At 41.2% G+C, this 18,886-nt stretch overlaps 1 protein-coding gene across 1 annotated transcript in view; it reads right to left on the reverse strand.

The window, feature by feature from the left end:
• The window catches only part of LOC145353970 (uncharacterized), a 108,045-nt gene that overhangs the window by 70,157 nt on the left and 19,002 nt on the right, over window positions 1–18,886 (reverse strand). The window contains exons 3-6 of the mRNA XM_080205018.1: window positions 18,011–18,085; window positions 15,150–15,323; window positions 14,230–14,387; window positions 2,835–3,011 (exon numbers count right to left, since the gene is read on the reverse strand). Of these exons, the coding sequence (XP_080061144.1) occupies window positions 2,835–3,011; window positions 14,230–14,387; window positions 15,150–15,323; window positions 18,011–18,085 (584 nt within the window). The remainder of the gene's footprint in view (window positions 1–2,834; window positions 3,012–14,229; window positions 14,388–15,149; window positions 15,324–18,010; window positions 18,086–18,886) is intronic.

An 18,886-nucleotide genomic window follows, 5' to 3' on the forward strand; every position in this document is an offset into this window, starting at 1 on the left:
CCAAATGGTCCTGTTCCTAATTTCTATGTTTCTATATCATCTTGTAGCCATGTCTCTGTAATAACTTTCAGATCATACTTACTAATTTCTATTTATGTTATCAGTCCTTTCGTTTTGATTCAAATGCTATGTGCATTTGGATACAAAGCCTGAAGTTTTGTCCTTTTAATAACTTTATAATATCTGGCCTTGTCTGCTGATTTACTGTTAGACTTGTCCTATCTGTCCCTTCCTGTCATGGTCTCTTTATCATTTCCCATATTCGTACCTTTCTCTCTTACCTTGCCTCTCTGGTATCACTCATGTTTCTACTGCATAGTAGCAGTGTGAAACAGCTAGATTCACCTGGTGCTCATTATTTTTGTAATACATTGCCCTTCCAGGGTAATCTGAGACGGACTGGGAACTTTTCAGGGCCTTAAGCCCCTTCATGAGTTTGCGCAGTACACAGCACAAAATAATCTGATCAGCGTAGCCATTATCCCACAGGATGGCTTCAATTTGCCCAAATTTGCCTGGCGAGCTACTGGTTCATGTCTTAATTACAAGATTGCCAAGAAGGCCAATCTTCTGGTGTATGGAACTGTAAAAGTCCAAACATGTATATTGACCAGTGAAAGTAGGCATGCAGTAGACTTCTCAACTAGAATGTCAAGGAAACACAGTTAATTTGACTGCTGCATTTCAAAGGTGAATTTGAGCTTGAGAAGATATGTAAGGAAATTATTATATGCAGCCATGGATTTGAACCTAGCAAACATATCAACCACATCAGAAATATGCAAGAGGTAGGAGGTTAGATATCATTCCATCAAAGACAAGTTTCTCATGGAAACCAACAAAGATGTTTGAGAGAGCTGGGCCTACAGAGAATTCCATGGCAACACCATCTATTTGGTCAATCATGGTGTCACCATGACATAGAATATTCACTATGTTCCACTGAAAGAACCCAGAGAAATTTGCACTGTAGAATTACACCATGGTGATCTAGATCCCTAGCACTGCATGAATCATTATTTATTGAGCTGATGAACTCAACAACTTGTACAGTTGAGTTCAGTTTTAACAACACCATGTATGCTTAAATGAATGATATTGCCAGGATCCCCCTTGTGCTGAAGTTTTATATCACAGAATTATATCAAAGAAATTGAATTTTCCAAAGAACTGTTCATATATATTCCCTTTGGAGATAGTGTCATTTTCAAGTTTTTGTCAAAAGGTGGTGCTGTTAAACAGTCATCTAAGTTTTATTCAATTGTATGTCCAAAGTGGCCTAACACTGTCTCCTGAAATGTTTCAAGCCACACTGGGTAAACTACGTGAACTGCAGTAAGTTATTTTTGATCAGGAATAATCTTTAGTGCTGGAATATCATAGAGTTAGAATCATACTGCACAGAAACAGGCCCTTCAAGTCCACCATGTCCATGATAACCATCAAATTCCATCTCTACTGGTCCCATTTACCAGCATTTGGTTCACAGCCCACTATACATTGGTGATCTACGGGCTTGTTCAGATGCTTCTTAAATGTTGTGAGAATATCTGTCTCCATCCTCCCTCTCAAGCAGCATGTTCCAAATTTCCAATGAAGAGATTTTTCCTCACATCCCCTCTAAACCACTGACTCCTCACCTTAGGTCTATGCCCTAAGACACCTCTGCCATGAGGAAAAGATTCTTATAATCCACCCTATCTATGCCTCTCATAATTTTGTATACCTCTATTAGATCTCCCCTCAGCCTCCTCTGTTCCAGGGAAAACAAACCCAGCCTATCCAGTCTCTTCTCAGAGCTGAAACTTGCCATCCGAGACAACCTGGTGAATTTCCTCTGCACTCTCTCCAGTGCAATGATGTCTTTCTGATAGTGTGGTGACCAGAACTGCACAGACTATCCCATCTGTAGCCTAACCAATGTTTTATAAAGCTGCACTGAGACTTCCCTGCTGGGAGTGAAACAAAGAGTACAAACAGCAAAGAAGAGTATGGAATAAAATAAGAAAACACTAGAAATACTCAGCAGTTCTGGCAGTATCCGTAGAGGGAGAAAAACAGAATTAACTTTTCAAGTACAAGTGACTTTTCTTCAGAACTTAGAGTAATGAAGACAAATTTAACTGAAACACTGTCATTGAATGACAGTGATAAGAGTTTGAGTGCTTTGCAAGTTTCATCAACTCAAACTGAAATTTTATAGTGCAATTTAAATGAGGAGGAGCTCCAGTTACTCTGCACCTTCAAGAATAGATGCTACAAGGTGGCTGAAGCTTAGAGAAAATGGGACGAGATTCCTCAAACTTTAATAAATGGAATAGATTTCTCGTGAGCGAAAGTATTAGTCTTGACAGGAACCTCACTGAAATGATGGGTGCTCTAATACCCATTACAGTTATTGAATATTTCTGTACGGGAACACACTGAAACTATTGACTTTATCTTAAAACCATCACTCCTAATTTCCAGAAAGGGATTACCTTCTCCTCAGTGGATATGGCTCTATCCATGTAGTAACCTTTTATTGTACTCAGTACACAGCAACAGAACCAACAAGTCAAGGACTTAACTAATACAAAAATAAAATGATAGACAGCACATAAGTCTGTTGACCTCATGTAGCACTTGGTTCCTTCATTTGTCCCATCAGAGCCAAGGTATCCAGTTTCTATTCAGTAGAATGTATTTTAAAATTCTCTAATGCCTCTTTGGTAGGATTGAACATAGCTGAGAGTGAAATATTACTCTGGAGAGCTCCGAGCAGAAAATGATTGCTGCTGACTTTATCAAGTTGGTTTACTAATGTGGCGCACACAAAATGAAAAGTTACTTACAAGTAGCAGTTTTTCTTTGTGATCACAGTGAAGGATTTGTTTCCCACCTCCTTGTGTACGCTTGCGTTACCATCTGACAAGTAAATCACATTCGGAGTTAAGCCCAACTGCTCGCTCACGTCCCCAAAATTGAGGCGCTGAAAAGATAGTTCTTCTTTACGCAACTGCACATAGTATCTGAAACGAGGTAAGAAGGGATATACAAGATGAAGAGCATTTTCTCTTTTAAAAAAGGACAATAGATTCCATTTGGTATATTGGCATCAACATCTTAACCACCACTTTACATAGTACACAACTGACAATTCAAAGTGCTTTTCTGAACTACAAATTACAATTGCCACACAGTTTTAATTAAGCAGTATAAATAACACTAGAAAATGGGAATCTAGTGCTTAATTTGAATTATTAGATAATTGTAATTGGACCAGTTTGAATTAATTAGATAGTAAATGCTTTAGTGAACTCTTGTGATACAATCCAAGTACTGCAATACAGCACTGACAAAGTAAGAGCTTTTTTGGCTTACTGGATGGCAACAATAGAACACAGATTAAGGAAGCTGCATTAGATCTACAGAAACTTATGAGACTCATCAAATGTTTGAACACATCTAGACAGCGTTGAAGAAATGGATTGGAAAGCCATTGGCCATTATTTTGTCTCATCCAGCCAACACATTTTGTTTTTCTATGCTTATCCCAAGGACAGGCGAGGTAGGCACAGCAATATCCACCAGGTTGGCGCCTGTGTTTGAACCCCAGGGGCAGTGGGCCAGAGATGTTTGGTTTCCTGGGCAACGCTGAACGGGATCAGTTGGTGTTTACAAACCTCAAATCGCTAACTATGCCCCTGCGCAGCTGTTCGGGTGGAGCTCAAAAGGTTGCTGAAAGCACAGGTTTGGAAAAATTTTGGAAAAATTTGAGTGTTGTAACAGGCTTCCAAGAACACCTCAAACCCAACACAATCTTTGTTCACCAATCTTTATGCACCAAGGAATTTTTTGACCAAGTATTATGCTCAGAAAATCGAGGCACTGGCATGAAGTAGCTTTAGCATGTTTCACAATGAGGTGGAGATGGACTGTGATGGGCACAATTAGAAGTCTCACAACACCAAGTTAAAGTCCAACAGGTTTATTTGGAATCACAAGCTTATGGAAATCTGAAAGCTCATGATTCCAAATAAACCTATTCGACTTTAACCTGCTGATGTTTCACAATAGCATGTCCAGAACACTTTGGTTCAGAAGATGATCAATCAGTCCATCCAAGTGTTGTCAAATTTGTCCCATTCCTCTACTTCTACCCATAGTCCTGCAATCTTTTTATTCTCACGAATATCACACATCAATCTTGGAAAATGCCAGCAAGGACTCAAAAATGAAACTACTCACATGTTCACTCTATTTTAGTATTTCCATAATACAATGATTTACTGAACTGGGTTACTTCTAGCTCCCCACTGAATGGTTTATTGTAATTGAATAGAATTTGGATACTGCAAACTTGAACAACTTTCCAGATGGAGAACCTTCAGTCCATATCTGTAATTGTTCTTTAGTTTGTATAATGAAGGCAATAAACTCACAAACCGAGTTTACACTGATGGGTTCAAAAGGTCTTTAGGCTGGCAAGAATTGTAAACTTCCGTCTTTGAGGCATCTTTTCAGAACTAGACAGTCCTGCCTGCAACAATATGGCCAAAATTTTCCAGCTGTTCACACCAGCGGGATTCTCTGGTCCTGCTGCTGTGAACACAGATTCGCCTAAGCGCTAAATTTTCCGGGCTGGTTTGCAGCAGCGACGAGACATGAACGGCCGGATAATTCCAACCTACAACCTCCCAAGTAACATAGGGATAGAGGGAAGACACTCTATCCCAGTCCTGAATCCTAATCCTGATCCATTACTCAATGTGATCATGCTTGAACTGTACCACAACTCCCTTTAACTGCCTGTTTCAAATTCCCGATTTCCGCATTTAACAAAAATATGTCGACTGTAATCTTGAAGGCTCCACCTATCCAAGCTCCCACAGACTTTTGAAAGGGAGAATTCCAGATTCCTACCATCCATTGAATGAAAAAATATTTCTAATTTTTCCCCTGAATGGCCAAGTTCTAATTTTAAGATTATAATCCCTCATTCTTTATCTGTATCTGGCCTATCAAATCCTTTTCTCCTTCTAGCTATCGCAATCAGATCCACCCATAAACTTCTATACACACCAAATTTGAGCAAGTGAACAAAAGCAAGCATTTAATCTTCACTGACGCTCTAACGGTTACACACAATCTCAGAAGCCAGGAGTTGACCTCTGAGCCCTTAATTGGGTCGGAAACTTCGGCAGTTAGGAGCTAAAAATAGCCCCGCCGCTGGCATGGCAACTCCCAATTTCATTCTGCCTATGGGTTAGGTCATTACAGAGGTAGGACGAGGGCGAAAGGGCTATCATGCAGTGGGTAGCCAATACAGCTCAATAAGAATCAATTGAGGTCAATTAAAAGGAGGCTGTCTGGGACTTTCCAGTCGGCTTGCAAATTTTTACAGGTCTCTGAGGCCTGTTTGGATACCTGGAGGCAGCTTTCCTTCAAAACCCATCTTCCCTGCCTGCATTCATGGGCAGCCACAGGCCGCTATGTACCCTCCCCTTCCAACCTAACATATATAAGCAATGGTCTGGCTGCAAGATCCATTATTTTAAAATTGAAAAAAGGAGAGAGAGACCACATCCATTTGGAGGCACCCTCTCTCTCACTTAGTATCTATTTCAACTGGCTTTTCCTTTGGAGTCGTATGATCACTGTTTAGGCCTCCAGCTTCGAGATTTCACCTCCTCAATCGAATAGCCACCCTATCTCTGGGCCAAATAAGGTGGTGCCCCAAGAACATCACAAAGAGTAACTACTTGTGCCGAACCACAGCTGCATTCAAAGCTCTGTAACAGTCCCAAACTCTGTCTCCTACCCTTGGGTGGAAAAAATCTGCCCCATTGTTTTCCATTTGCCACAGGTTTTAACTGTTACATCCAAGGATAAATTATATAAAATATATGTGGTTTGTGTTGGCCCAAATGAAATTAGCCATTAGAATCATAGAATCATACAATGTAGAAGAGGCCTTTCAGCCCACTGAGTCTGACTGATGTGGGAGAAACACCTAACCTCCCACCTAATCCCATTTTCCAGCATTTGGTTCATAGCCTTGAATGTTATGACATGCCAAATGCTCATCCAGGTACTTTTCAAACACTTTCCCAGCCAAAGCATTCCAGACCATCCCCATCGCTGGATAAAAAAAGTATTTCCTCACATCCCCCGTAAACCTCCTGCCCCTCACCCTGTGTCCTCTCGTGACTGACCTTTCAATTAAGGGGAACAGCGGCTCCCTATCCACTCTGACCACGCTCATCATAATCTTGAACACTTTAATCAGGTCGCCCCTCAGTCTTGTCTGCTCCAATGTAACCAACTATCCAACCTCTCTTCATAACTTAGATGTTCCATCCCTGGCAGCATCCGAGTGAATCTCCAATGCACTCTCTCCAGTGCAACGACATCCTTCCTAAAATGTGCCAATCAGAATTGCACACAGTACTCTAGCTGTGGACTCACCAAAATGTTACACAACTCCTACATGACTTCTTGATTTTGTAATCCATATCTTGATTGATAAAGGTACGTATTTTTCATCACCCTACCAACATGCCCTTCCATCTTCAGAAATCTATGGACAAAGACGCCAAGGTCCCTTTATTCCATAGAACTACCAAGTGTCATGTCACTTATTGGATACTTCCTTATCAAACTACTCCTTCCAAAGTGCATCACCTGACAATTTTCAGGGTTAAATTCAAGGTTAAAAGTCAAAGAAATGCAATGTTATTTGCCTAGATATGCTTTCTTGTGGAAATCCTGTTAGACAGAAGATCTTATGCTCAACTGAACCCCAGTAATCTCGGCCAACCTGATTCAAATCTTATAGATACATAGTTCCCAACATGCGCAACTAAGGCATCAATGTGCCCTCCCATAAGGATTGTGAAATAATGTAAATTAAGTATCTGTGTGTATACTTTTGATAGAATAATTTTTACAAATGTTTAAAATGTTTTTCTTTATAATCACCAAAATGGGTACATAACCATTTGCAGATGATGGCCTAGTGGTATTATCACTAATTAATCCAGAAACTCAGTTAATGTTCCGGGGACCCGGGTTCAAAACCCTCCATGGCAGTAGGTGACATTTGAATTCAATAAAATATATGGAATTAAGATTCTACCAACGACCATGAAACCATTGTTGATTGTCGGAAAAACCCATTTGGTTCACTAATGTTCTTTAGGGAAGGAAATCTGCCGTCCTTGCCTGGTCTGGTCTACATGTGACTCCAGGGCCACAGCAATGTGGTTGACTCTCAACTGCCCTCCAAGGCCAATTAAGGGTGGGCAATAAATACTGGCCAGCCAGCGACACCCATGTCCTATGAATGAATTTAAAAAATCTATAGGTGGCATTTCCCACCTTCTTAAAAGCTGTGCAAATGAACAGTCTATTTAAAGTTACACTCTTCCTGCACCATCTGGATGGATTTGTAGTGCCTTCATTCCTTTAATCCAAAATCTAAATCTCAATGAGAAAGATTACAGATAAGGGATAACCCAAAACAGAGGATCTATTCCATTCATGTCTTTTAGGTAGGTTGCATGACTCCTCATCATGTTCACTGCCTCTGGCTAATTTGGGATCTGCCCTAATTCCACAAGATTAATTCAGGGTAGCTCAATATTAAATTCAATAAACAAGAGTTCACTTTACAACTGGCAATGGTCCATTAAGCCTCATATGAAACTGTTAAACTGGTCATGGGCAACCACACATAATGTTATTCATTATACTTTAAAATAGTTCACACACAGTAAAATACAATTTTATTACTGAGGGCAGTGTGTTAATGTTAAATGATTTTCTGAAATAAAAAGAACAGATGACTTCTATTCTTTTGCACATTAGAACTAACACTGAATGGCAGATTAGACATTCAAAATATATTTTGTCCTTTTCTGGGCACTTAAAAAAAAAGTTTGAGCAACTGACATCAAAACAGCATTTGACCAAGTGTGGCATCAAGGTGCCAAAGAAAACTGGAATCAATGTGAATCAAGGGGGAAAACTCTCCACTGGTTAGAGTCATATTTGGCACAAAGAAAGGTAGTTGTGGTTGCTGAAGGCCTATCATCTCAGTCCCAGGATGCTGCTATGGGAATACCTCAGGGTACCTGGACAACATTCAGGCTTGAGCTGTTAAATGGCAAGTAACATTCTTACCATACCAGGCAATGACTCTCTCCAACAAGAAAGAATCTAGACATCTCCCCTTGACATTCAATGGCATCACTGTCTCTGAATCCTTCACTATCAACATCCTAGGGATTACCATTAACCACAAACTGAACTGGACCGTCATTTAATACTACATTATAAATTCTACAAGAACAAGTCAAAAGCTGGGAGATCCTTGGCCAGTAGTTCATCTTCTGACACCCGGAAGCCTGTCCACTATCCACAAGATACAAATCAGGAGTGTAATGGAATAGTCTCTACTTGCCTGCATGAGTACAGCACCAGTAGTGCTCAAGAATCTTGATATGATCCAAAACAAAGCAGCCTGTCTGATGAACACCCCAGCCATCACCTTAAACATTCACTCCACCCAGGTCTGTAGTAGTAGTGTGCATCATGGACAAGATGCACTGCAACAACCTGCCGAGGCTCCTTCGACAGTGACACGTAACCTCAACACTAGAGCAATAGCTGCATGGGAATACCACTACCTACAAATTTCCTTTCATGTCATGCTCCATCCAGACTTGGATCTATACCTTCATTCCTTCATTGTCACGTTAGAACCCTGGAACTACTCCCTGAACAGCATTGTGGGTGGACTCATCGAATCATAGAAAACCTACAATGCAGAAGAGGCCATTTGGCCCATCAAGTCTGCATCGACCACAATACCATCCAGATCCTATCCCTATATCCCCACATATTTAACCGCTAACCCCTGTAACCAATGCATCTCAGGACTCTAAGGGGCAATTTTAGCATGGCAAATGCACTTAACCCGCACATCTTTTGGACTGTGTGAGGAAACCGGAGCACCTGGAGGAAATCCATGCAAACACGAGGAGAATGTGCAAACTCCACACAGATAGTGACCTAAACTGGGAATCAAACCCAGGTCCCTGGAGCTTTGAAACAGCAGTGCTAACCACTGTGCTACCGTGCCGCCCAAAAACGATTCCCACTGAGGACGCCAGGAGCCGCAGACACAGGTGGCCAGTGCGGGGATTAAGAACATAAGAACATAAGAAATAGGAGCAGGAGTAGGCCATCTAGCCCTTCGAGCCTGCCCCGCCATTCAATAAGATCATGGCTGATCTGTCTTGGCTCAGTTCCACATTCCCGCCCTCTCCCCATAACCCTTAATCCCCTCTCTTACCAAAAACCCATCAACCCGCGTCTTAAAAATATTTAGCGAGGTAGCCTCCACCACTTCAACGAGCAGAGAATTCCAGAGATTCACCACCTTTTGAGTAAAGAAGTTCCTCCTCAACTCCGTTCTAAACCACCCCCCCTTTATCTTGAGGCCGTGCCCCCTAGTCCTACTATCCTTTCTGAGCGGGAAGAGTCTCTCCACCTCTATCCTATCCATCCCATTCATCATCTTATACGTCTCAATGAGATCTCCCCTCATTCTTCTAAACTCTAACGAGTACAAGCCTAATTTATTCAGCCTCTCCTCATAGCTCAACCCCCTCAACTCCGGCATCAGCCTAGTAAACCTCCTCTGCACTCCCTCCAAGGCCAAAATATCCTTGAACTCACAATCTTGGCGTTATCAACACCACGCTCTAACCACCTGAGCTAACCGGCCCACCGGACTCACTCTTCAAGGACAATAGCAGTTCAAGATAGTGGCTCACTACACTTGCTAGGGATGGGCAGTAAATGCTGGCTTTCCCGATGACACGCATATACTGTGAATTCATTTTTAAATTAGCATTCCAGATACTGGGTAGCATTCTCCAATCTCATCCGTAGTGGGACCTGTTGCAAGCGAGGACGGAAAATTTGACATTTCAGCCAAAACTCCATTCACTCTTAGCAGTACTGGAAAATCCCAGCTGCACGTGAGGAGAAGATTTTGGCTATTATTAACAGATTCTAGTTTGCATAAATCCTTGGTTTGCAGTTTTTTGCCATAATTTTCTGTACAGATTTACAGAAGGCAGGAGAAGATAGAAGGCAAGCTGCAATGGAAAACTAATGTTACCTAGAGGAAGAGACTATTTGAAAGGTTTGGATATATTTACGCTTGTTATTTTCAGTTAAGAAGATGGACAATTAGTGATTAGCATGTATATTGTTAAAAATTGGAAATTAACTGTCATGGTAGATACTAAGAGTCTGTTTCTCCTGCCTGGGGATTCTAAGGGTGGAATCCTGAGCCTAGACACTCTGTGCGAGGGACTGCCAGCAGGGTTGCGATTTCTGATTTTCCCCACCCGTCAATCAGTGATGTAACCAGCCTGATTTTAATAAATTATTTAATTAGATCCCTCGCCACAGGGTCGCTCCTCACAGTATAATCATACCTTGCTGAAGGGACGTCACAAGATTCTCGATGGGTTTTTAAAAGCATAAATCTGCTGAGGGATAAATCTGGGTGTGCAAAGGTACGTATGGCTGCCAATGTAAAAGGTTGGCATTGCCAGGTTCCCAGTCAGAGTGCAGTGCCAAGGCCGTACCCCAGTAGGAGTCTCGTGGACTGAGTTGGGTGGGGATTCACTTATGGGGGGAGGGAAAGCAATCACAGAGCAGGGAGGATGCTGAAATGTCATTGATCATTGTGGCGGGGGGGGGTTGGTTGGTGTTCAGTGAAATCCTGTCGATAATTGTGGAGAATGAGGGTGGTTCAGAGCCCTTGCTACCTCCATGGTTGGGATAGGGAGGAAGGATGCTTTATTTTTATTTCTGCTTGGGTGCCCTTTAAAGATGGCCTTTTGGTTTCTGAGGAGCCTGTTGTCAGCTCCAGGAATCTCGGCCCCCTCGGAGTGATGGCGTACACCCACACTCTTGTTTCTTTAAATAGGCTCAAAATCTAGAAAGAAAACTGGTCTGTGCAACTGGAGAGTTTCACACCAGTTTTCTGACTGACCCTGACACTTTGCCAAATTCTGGTAAGATTGCCCTCCATGGATTCATTTTTTCAGGATAAGTTTTTTAAAGTTTTGTTATTAGTCACAAGCAGACTTACATTCACACTACAATGAAGTTACTGTGACAATCCCATAGCTCAACCATTTCAGACCATGATCAAAAAAAGTGAAGACTGGCATTTATACAGCACTTTTCATAAGCAACAGACACGCACAAGTGCTTTACAGATAATGCATTACTTTTGAAGTGTAGTCTCTTTGGTAAAGTAGGCAATCCAATTGCACACTGCAAACACCGACAAACAGCCATGTGATAAAGACTGGGTAATCTGTTAGCTCTGACTTTGGCTGAGGATTAAAATTTTAGCCAAGTCATGGGGGATAACTGCCCTGATCTTCTTCCAAATAATGTCCTGGGATCCCTTCCATCCACCCAAGCAGGTAGATAGGTCTCAATTTAAAATTTCATCCAATGAAAGCATCTTCCACAGTGAAGCATATCTTGAGTACTACTGCGCCGTGCCAGTCTTGATGTTCCACATAAGCCATGGAGCGGGCCTTGAACTACTGACGTACTGAGGAGAAATTTCTTCACTTGAATCGTTGTAAGTCTTTGCAGTTCTCCAGAGAGTTCTTGATTCACAAACATTTCAATATATTCAAGACTTAAATTGATAGATTGTTTAACGTTACTAGAATGTGGAAGAGGATAGGGGAGTTAGGGGAGCAGAGTTGCAGTCGAAATGTAGAAACATAGAAAATAGGAGTGGAGGCAGGCCATTCAGCCCTTTGAGCCTGTTGCACCATTTATTATGATCATGGCTTATCTTTCAACTCAGTAACCTGCTTCCGCTTTCCCCCATGTCCTTTGATCCCTTGAGCTCCAGAAGCAATATCTAAGTCCTTCTTGAAAACATCCAATGTTTTGACGTCAACTGTTTTCTGTGTTAGAGAATTCCACTGGTTACCACATTCTGGGTGAAAAAAACTCTCCTCTTCAATCCTAAACGGTCTCCCCCATATCCTCAGAAACCGTGGTTCTGGACTCCCCCTCCATCGGGAACATCCTTTTTGCATCCACCCTATCCAGTCCTGTTAGAATTTTTATAGGTTTCTATGAGATTCCCCTTTATTCTTCTAAACTTTGGTGAATATAATCCTAACCGTAAAACCATGAAACCATAAGATATAGGAGCATTCAATCTATCGAGTCTGCCCTGCCATTCAATCATGGTTGATATGATTCTACTGCCTTCTCCCCATAGCTCTTGATCCCCTATTGGTCAAGAACCTATCTATCTCTGTATTAAAGACACTCAATGACCTGGCCTCCACAGCCCTCTGTAGCAATGAGTTCCACAGATTCACCACCCTCTAGCTGAAGAAATTCCTCCTCATCTCAGTTTTAAAGGAATGTCCCATTACTCTGAGATTGTGGCGTTGAGTTCTAGTCTCTCCCACTAGTGAAAACATCCTCTCCACGTCCACTCTATCTAGGCCTCTCAGTATTCCGTAATTTTCAATTAGGTCCCCCACGCCCCCCATCCTTCTAACTCCATTGAGTATAAGCCCAGGCTCCTCAAACCTTCTTATATGACAAACCCTTCATTCCAGGATCATTCTTGTGAACCTTCTCTGGATCCCATCCAAGGCCAGCAGTTCAGTGCTCCTCCCTCTGCTCCTGGGTGACTAGGCTGAAATCTCCCAGTGTTGCTGAAAATGGACTCAAACTCTCCTCATAGCTCAGCTCCACTATTATGTCTGATATTGAAGACTAATAAGGACCACAAGGTCAGTAGCATTAATTAACAAAATGGTTTATTACATGTCTTTCTCCTAGCACAGTCAGTACAAGATTGCCCACGCAAGCTTCATCCTGGGTAGATCTTGAGTCCCGGGTCACGCCCCAACGTACATAACATGCATAAAGAGTCATGTCCCATCTGCCATCCCAGGAATCAATCTGGTAAATCTTTGCTGCATTTACTCCATTACAAGAACTTCCTTCTTCAGGTAAGGAAGCCAAAACATTGTTCCAAGTGAGATCTCAGCAAGACCCTGTACAGCTGCTGCAAGACATCCATGTTCTTGTCCTGAAATCCTTTCACAATGAAGGCCAACATATCATCTGCCTTCTTTACCATTTGCTGCACCTGCATGTTTACCTTCAGCGACTGGCGTACAAGGGTATTGAGGTCTTACTATACATTCTCTCTCTCATGTTACAGCGATTCAGATAATAACCTGCCTTTCTGTTTTTGCTACCGAAGTGGTTAACCTCATATTTATCCACATGATACGGCATCTGCCGTGCATTTGCCCACTCAGTCAATTTGTCCACACCACACTAAAGCAGCTCTGCACCTTCCTCACAGCTCAACCTCCTACACAGTTTTGTGTCATCTGCAAATTTGGAGACATTACATTTAGTTCCCTTATTAAATCATTAATACATATTGTGAATAGCTAGGGTCTTAGCATTGATCCCTGTGGTACCCCACTAATTACTGCCATTTATCCTTACTGTTTATTTCCTGTCTGCCAACCAGTTTTCTATCCATGTCAATAATCTACCCCCAATCCCATGCTTTAATTTTACACGCTAATCTCTTCTGTGGGATCTTGTTGAAAGCCTTCTGGAAGTCCAAATAAACGTCTTCCACTGGCTCCCCCTAGAGTTACATTCTCAAAGAATTCCCTTTTGTAAATCCACGCTGACTCTGTCTGATCCTGTCACTGTTTTCCAAGTGCTCTGCTATTAAATTTTTTAGAACAGACCCAAGCATTTTCCCCACTACTGACATCAAGTTGATTGGTCTATAATTCCCTATTCCTCTCTACTTCCTTTTCTTTTAAATTGTGAGGTTATGTTAGCTACCTTTCAATGTGTTCCAGAGTCTACACAATCTTGGCAGATGACTACTAATGCATCCATTATTTCTAGGACCACTTCCTTAAGAAGGTCAGGTATCATCTTTTGGAATAGAAGAGCAGGTCCAAAATGGCATATGGCTTACTCCTCTTATCCTTATATTTTTATACAGCACTGCATGAAACAGAAAATTGCTTTCACTATTTAACATACAGAACAAGACAAATCTCCCTGGAAATAATAAGGAAAGCACTTTATTTTAAAGAATAGAATTGATCAAAAAAGTGTGGTTTGTACCTGTTCCATTTTACTGAAGCAAGGCCTCCTTTCTGCAATTCTAATTGCCCCTCTTTTATGACCCCAGTCTCCTGCTGTGGGGTATAACTGTTGCTCTCACATGTCGGATGGGTCTCACAAATGTTATTTTTAATGATCTGGTTCAGAAGTTTAATGATCTGTAACCAAAGTCACAAATTAAATCACCAGCTCAAACACATTCAGGGCATTGGGAAATAAGACTAGGCTATCTGACAAGTCTCTCAAATGCCAGATAATGTTCAAGGTGAGGCAGAGTGATTCAAACAGCAGGAAATAAAGAAATTTATCCAGTCTACTGCTTTTGTCTTTTTTCTTTGAAAAAGCAGGGATTTACTAAACTTTCAAATAGAATGTAACATGCGGCTTGCCAGAGTTCAGCTTCAAAAAGTTAATGGAAATTAGATCTCCAGTTTACACTTAAGTATCAGATCACAGCAATGATGAAAATAGAAGATTATTGGGTTCATTACTCCAGTGGGAGTGTGAGATAAAAAAAAGCCAACATTTCTATTCCTAAGGAAGTGGGAAATGAGTGTGTGGATAATTAGACTTAGCTTTGATACCACCCCGTTAACCCACAGGGACAATGGTCAAATTGGCTGTTAGCACTCACTGTATGTAGGTTCAAAGTGAAGCATCAAAAGACAGCAGGTACCAGCCAAGCTGGACCCTAAAATGGAGACTGACGCTCCAGGAAAGGAAGGAATAATGAAATTGCATAGAGAGGTAATTACAGAATATATATGCAGCTGACATTTCCATTTGCACTTTCCCTATTGTGCCGAACTAGGCAAGAAAATTGCCTAACATATCAGTCCCTACATCAGTCAAGCAAAGAGAAGTTTTTAAAGTATGAATTGATTCAGTGTTCAGATAATGCAGAAGTATTTGACTCTTACCTTCATTTTATCTTCAGCAGAAGTAGCTTCAAGTTCATAATCGTGATGGCCTAAAAAGGAAATGCTGATCTTCTGTCCTTCAACATGCTCGCACGATTTGATAGATTTAAATGGAAACTGTTTCTTAATAATGCCCTTTTCAATGTTATACAAAAGCCTTGAACTATAATCAATCTGGAAAGAAAATGCACATTAACAAACTGTTAGTAAATAAGAAAAACAATCCAATCAATAGCAACCATAGGAATAGTCAATGTTTAAAGGACACTTAAGAAGGAAAACATTTCAAGAGAGAATTGGTTCTGGACACAGAATCATAGAATTGCTACAGTGCAGAAGAGGCCATTCGGCCCATCAAGTATGTACCAGCTCAAAGAGTATCTTACCTAACTTCTCTTCCCCCGTCCTATCCCTGTAAAATTGCACATTTACCATGGCTAATCCTCCAATCTACACATCCCAGTACATTAAGGGGCAATTAATTACTGCCAATTCACCTAATCTTTGGACTGCGGGAAGAAACCCATGCGGACATAGGAGGAAAGTACGAACTCCACAAGGCCGGAATTGAAGCAATGAAATTCTTGGGTCATCATGCAGAACCAAATGCACGGTTTTCAAGTAAGTAGTGCTTAAACTTTTCTTTCTTATTGGAATTTTAATCAGTCTTCTAAGCAAAGTTGCCGTAGTTCTAGATGACCAAAGACTGCTCCCCACTTTGAGGAGAAGAGCTGACTGCTGGTGACATAACCTGAGGATCACCACACCTCAAGCAAGGGGCAAGCTTGAGAAGGCAGGGCCTTCATGAATAACCTCAGCTGGTATGGGAATTGAACCGGCACTGTTGGTGTTACTCTGCACCACTAACCAGCTGTCCAGCCAACTGAGCTAACCAGACTCTTTCCCTTTAAGAAGCGAGAGGCTGTTAATATTGAGTGCACATTTACTTTGATCACTGTGTGATTTGGTTTGGATTGAGCTGGGCAGTGTGCAATTCGAATTCTTTATGATGGGTTTGATTATAAGTGAAGCAAAGTTCTTCCAATATCCAAACCAAGATCACCCTGAAACCAACACCACCAAAACCATTTTATGCGGGCATTTATTGCTATGTTTGTGAGACCTTGCTGTACCCAAATTGGTATTTCCTACATTAATGAATACATTTTGGCATGGTTGAATCGGGTCAAAGAGCCTGCATCCAGGCTGTGTATTTCTATTTCACATATACTTAATTGACTCTGAAGTGCTTTGGGACAGCATAACATTCTGAAAAGGCACTATATCACTTCTTTATTTATACTGCAGAATCCTTGACAGTTTATATTGCTGGGTGCAACAGCATTTGTGTGTCTCAAAAGAAGCAACTGAAACACTGGGGATGATTTTGCACTCAGTGCAAATGTAAATGGCCACGCAGGCACAAAATTCCATGAGGGGCAAGACCTTGTTTCCAGATTTTTCCCACTGCTTGCTAGAGATGTACTGAGGTTCCTGCCCTTAAATACATTTGACTACATTTTAATATTATTAATGGGCACGCTTGCCACATGAGTATTCAAACCTCATCAATGTTACAACAGGTATTTAAAAACAGATTTCAATTGATGGGATTCGCTGGGGGCGCCAAGGTAAGTATAGCCCCCGGGGAGAAAAGGGCATGCTGGGCCAATGCCCTGTCACAGCTCCCTGCTGGCAGGTTGACACTGGCAGCACTAATCTGACAGTGCAAGCCTGTGCTCGGGCAGTGCCCTGGCGAGTCCTGGTGAGAGGGAGGAGGCTCTCCTTATGTGTGGTGGTGGTGGTGGGGGAGGGTGGAAGTTGCCTATAAAGGGGTGGACTTGGCTGTGAGGAGGAGAGTGCCCATGTTGTCCATAGGGGTTGGGGATCTTCTGAATCGAGCAAAATTGAACTTTCATGGCAGGTTCTCCAACGGTGGGGCAGGCAAGACACACAAAAGCTCACAGATTCTGGCAGGACTGGGAGATCCACTGGGCAGTTTGACACGTCAGGCATAGAAAGCCCTGGCCCATGTTTTCTACCTTAAAACAGTGACTATGCTTTGAAAGTACTTCACTGGTTGTAAAGCACTTGGGACATCAGTCTAACAGTCATTAATTGTATAAAAGCTATTCCAATATTCATTTGCATTTTTCTAAAAGCTGAATTACTTGATGAAAATGAATTTCAGAAAAACTGAACTTACTTATCTCAAAATTAAATAGTCCAATTTGTTTCAGTTGCAAGGTTTCTCATCTCGCAAGTTAATGAGTACCAATGGCAAAATTGTTTCATTTGTTTTGCTTCTGAACATTTAAAAATCATATCAAAAGTAGAATTTAAAGATTATCCAGCCAGAAACTCAACGCCAAACATGCCAAGCAGCCTGCCTGGGATAATTAATTTGAATTAGTTGCCAGGATGAACTATTTACAACTGTTGATAAGTTTCTCCCTGCTCTTTCAACCCTGAAGATAAATGCACAGATCTTAAAAGGTGTAATGAATCTGTTTGATAAATGTATTAGATATCAGAGGTTACTGCTTGCGGAAATGGACTACCTTAGTATCGGAGAAGATTTCGATTATACAATCACACCATTTGAAAATCTACTCAGTGGTCTTTTCTTGTCCAGAGAGGGAGAAAGGACTGATAAACGGAGTTTCACCATTTTCAATGATTTCATGAGAATGTGATCCAATAATGCAGTTCAATGTAATTTACATCTTCACCTTAAAGTATTGACCAATCGAATAAAAGCTATTTTAAAATTGCTTTCATTGAAGATCTTACCCCCTTAAGCAAAGCATATTAAACTGCAACCTCAGATATTTAACTGTAGAAAAAATTGGTCAGCTTACCATCAGGACTCTCTTCTGTCTTCTGTATCGATTATGTTTGTAGACAGAAAAGTTGTATTGTGCATTTTCAGGCAGCTAAACACAAAAAAATTGCAAATCACAAGTAAATATGGGCTATGGGCTTTTGCAAAAGATCATCCCGATGCACAAATGTAATAATACGGTGCTATTGATATATTTTACTTTTCCGTAGAGTGCTTAATGTTCAGTATTTTTTTCTCAAAGCAGTTAGTGTATCTGGTAAGAATGCAGCAGATGCTGGAAAGCAGGATAATTACTCATTTTAGCCCTGTTAACTTGGAATAAAACTATTTCTTCTTTTATTACTACAGAGGGGACCTAGGACAGTTTTTGATTAAAATAATGGAAGATGAGTTAGGTACACAGGCTTACAGAGTCATGTGATACTAGAAGTGGGAGGGGCTAGGTTTGTAGCAGAAGAACTGCTTTTTTTCTGTGTTCAGTTGCTGGAAAAGGCTGTTAAAAGATAGAAGCCTGCTAGCCACTCCCTCTCCCTCTACATATACTACAAGGTCTTCCTGGAACCTTCACAGCTGTTACCCAAGTCACAGCAAGTATGTCTATGATTGCTAGCTATATTTAAAGTGTGTTTGAAATCTATAAATATTGCTTAATTGGTACTGAAATAGTGATAAGTTAGAAATTCAGAGTAGTTTCTTTCCATGTTTAAAGAGTGTTCAATGGTTGAGAGTTAAACTGCATCCTTTTGTTAGACTTACACTTAATCTGAGTTAGGAATAAAGCTTGTTTTGGTGAAATAATATCTAATTTGTCAGTTAGTTACCCCTGAGGCAAGGTATCCTATCCCCTTCAAATTTATGCCAAGAAAACAAATTGTTAGGGTCTAGTGTGGCT

Source organism: Carcharhinus amblyrhynchos, chromosome 16, assembly GCF_965287045.1.
Source record: "Carcharhinus amblyrhynchos chromosome 16, sCarAmb.v2.hapA, whole genome shotgun sequence".
Taxonomy (NCBI): domain Eukaryota; kingdom Metazoa; phylum Chordata; class Chondrichthyes; order Carcharhiniformes; family Carcharhinidae; genus Carcharhinus; species Carcharhinus amblyrhynchos.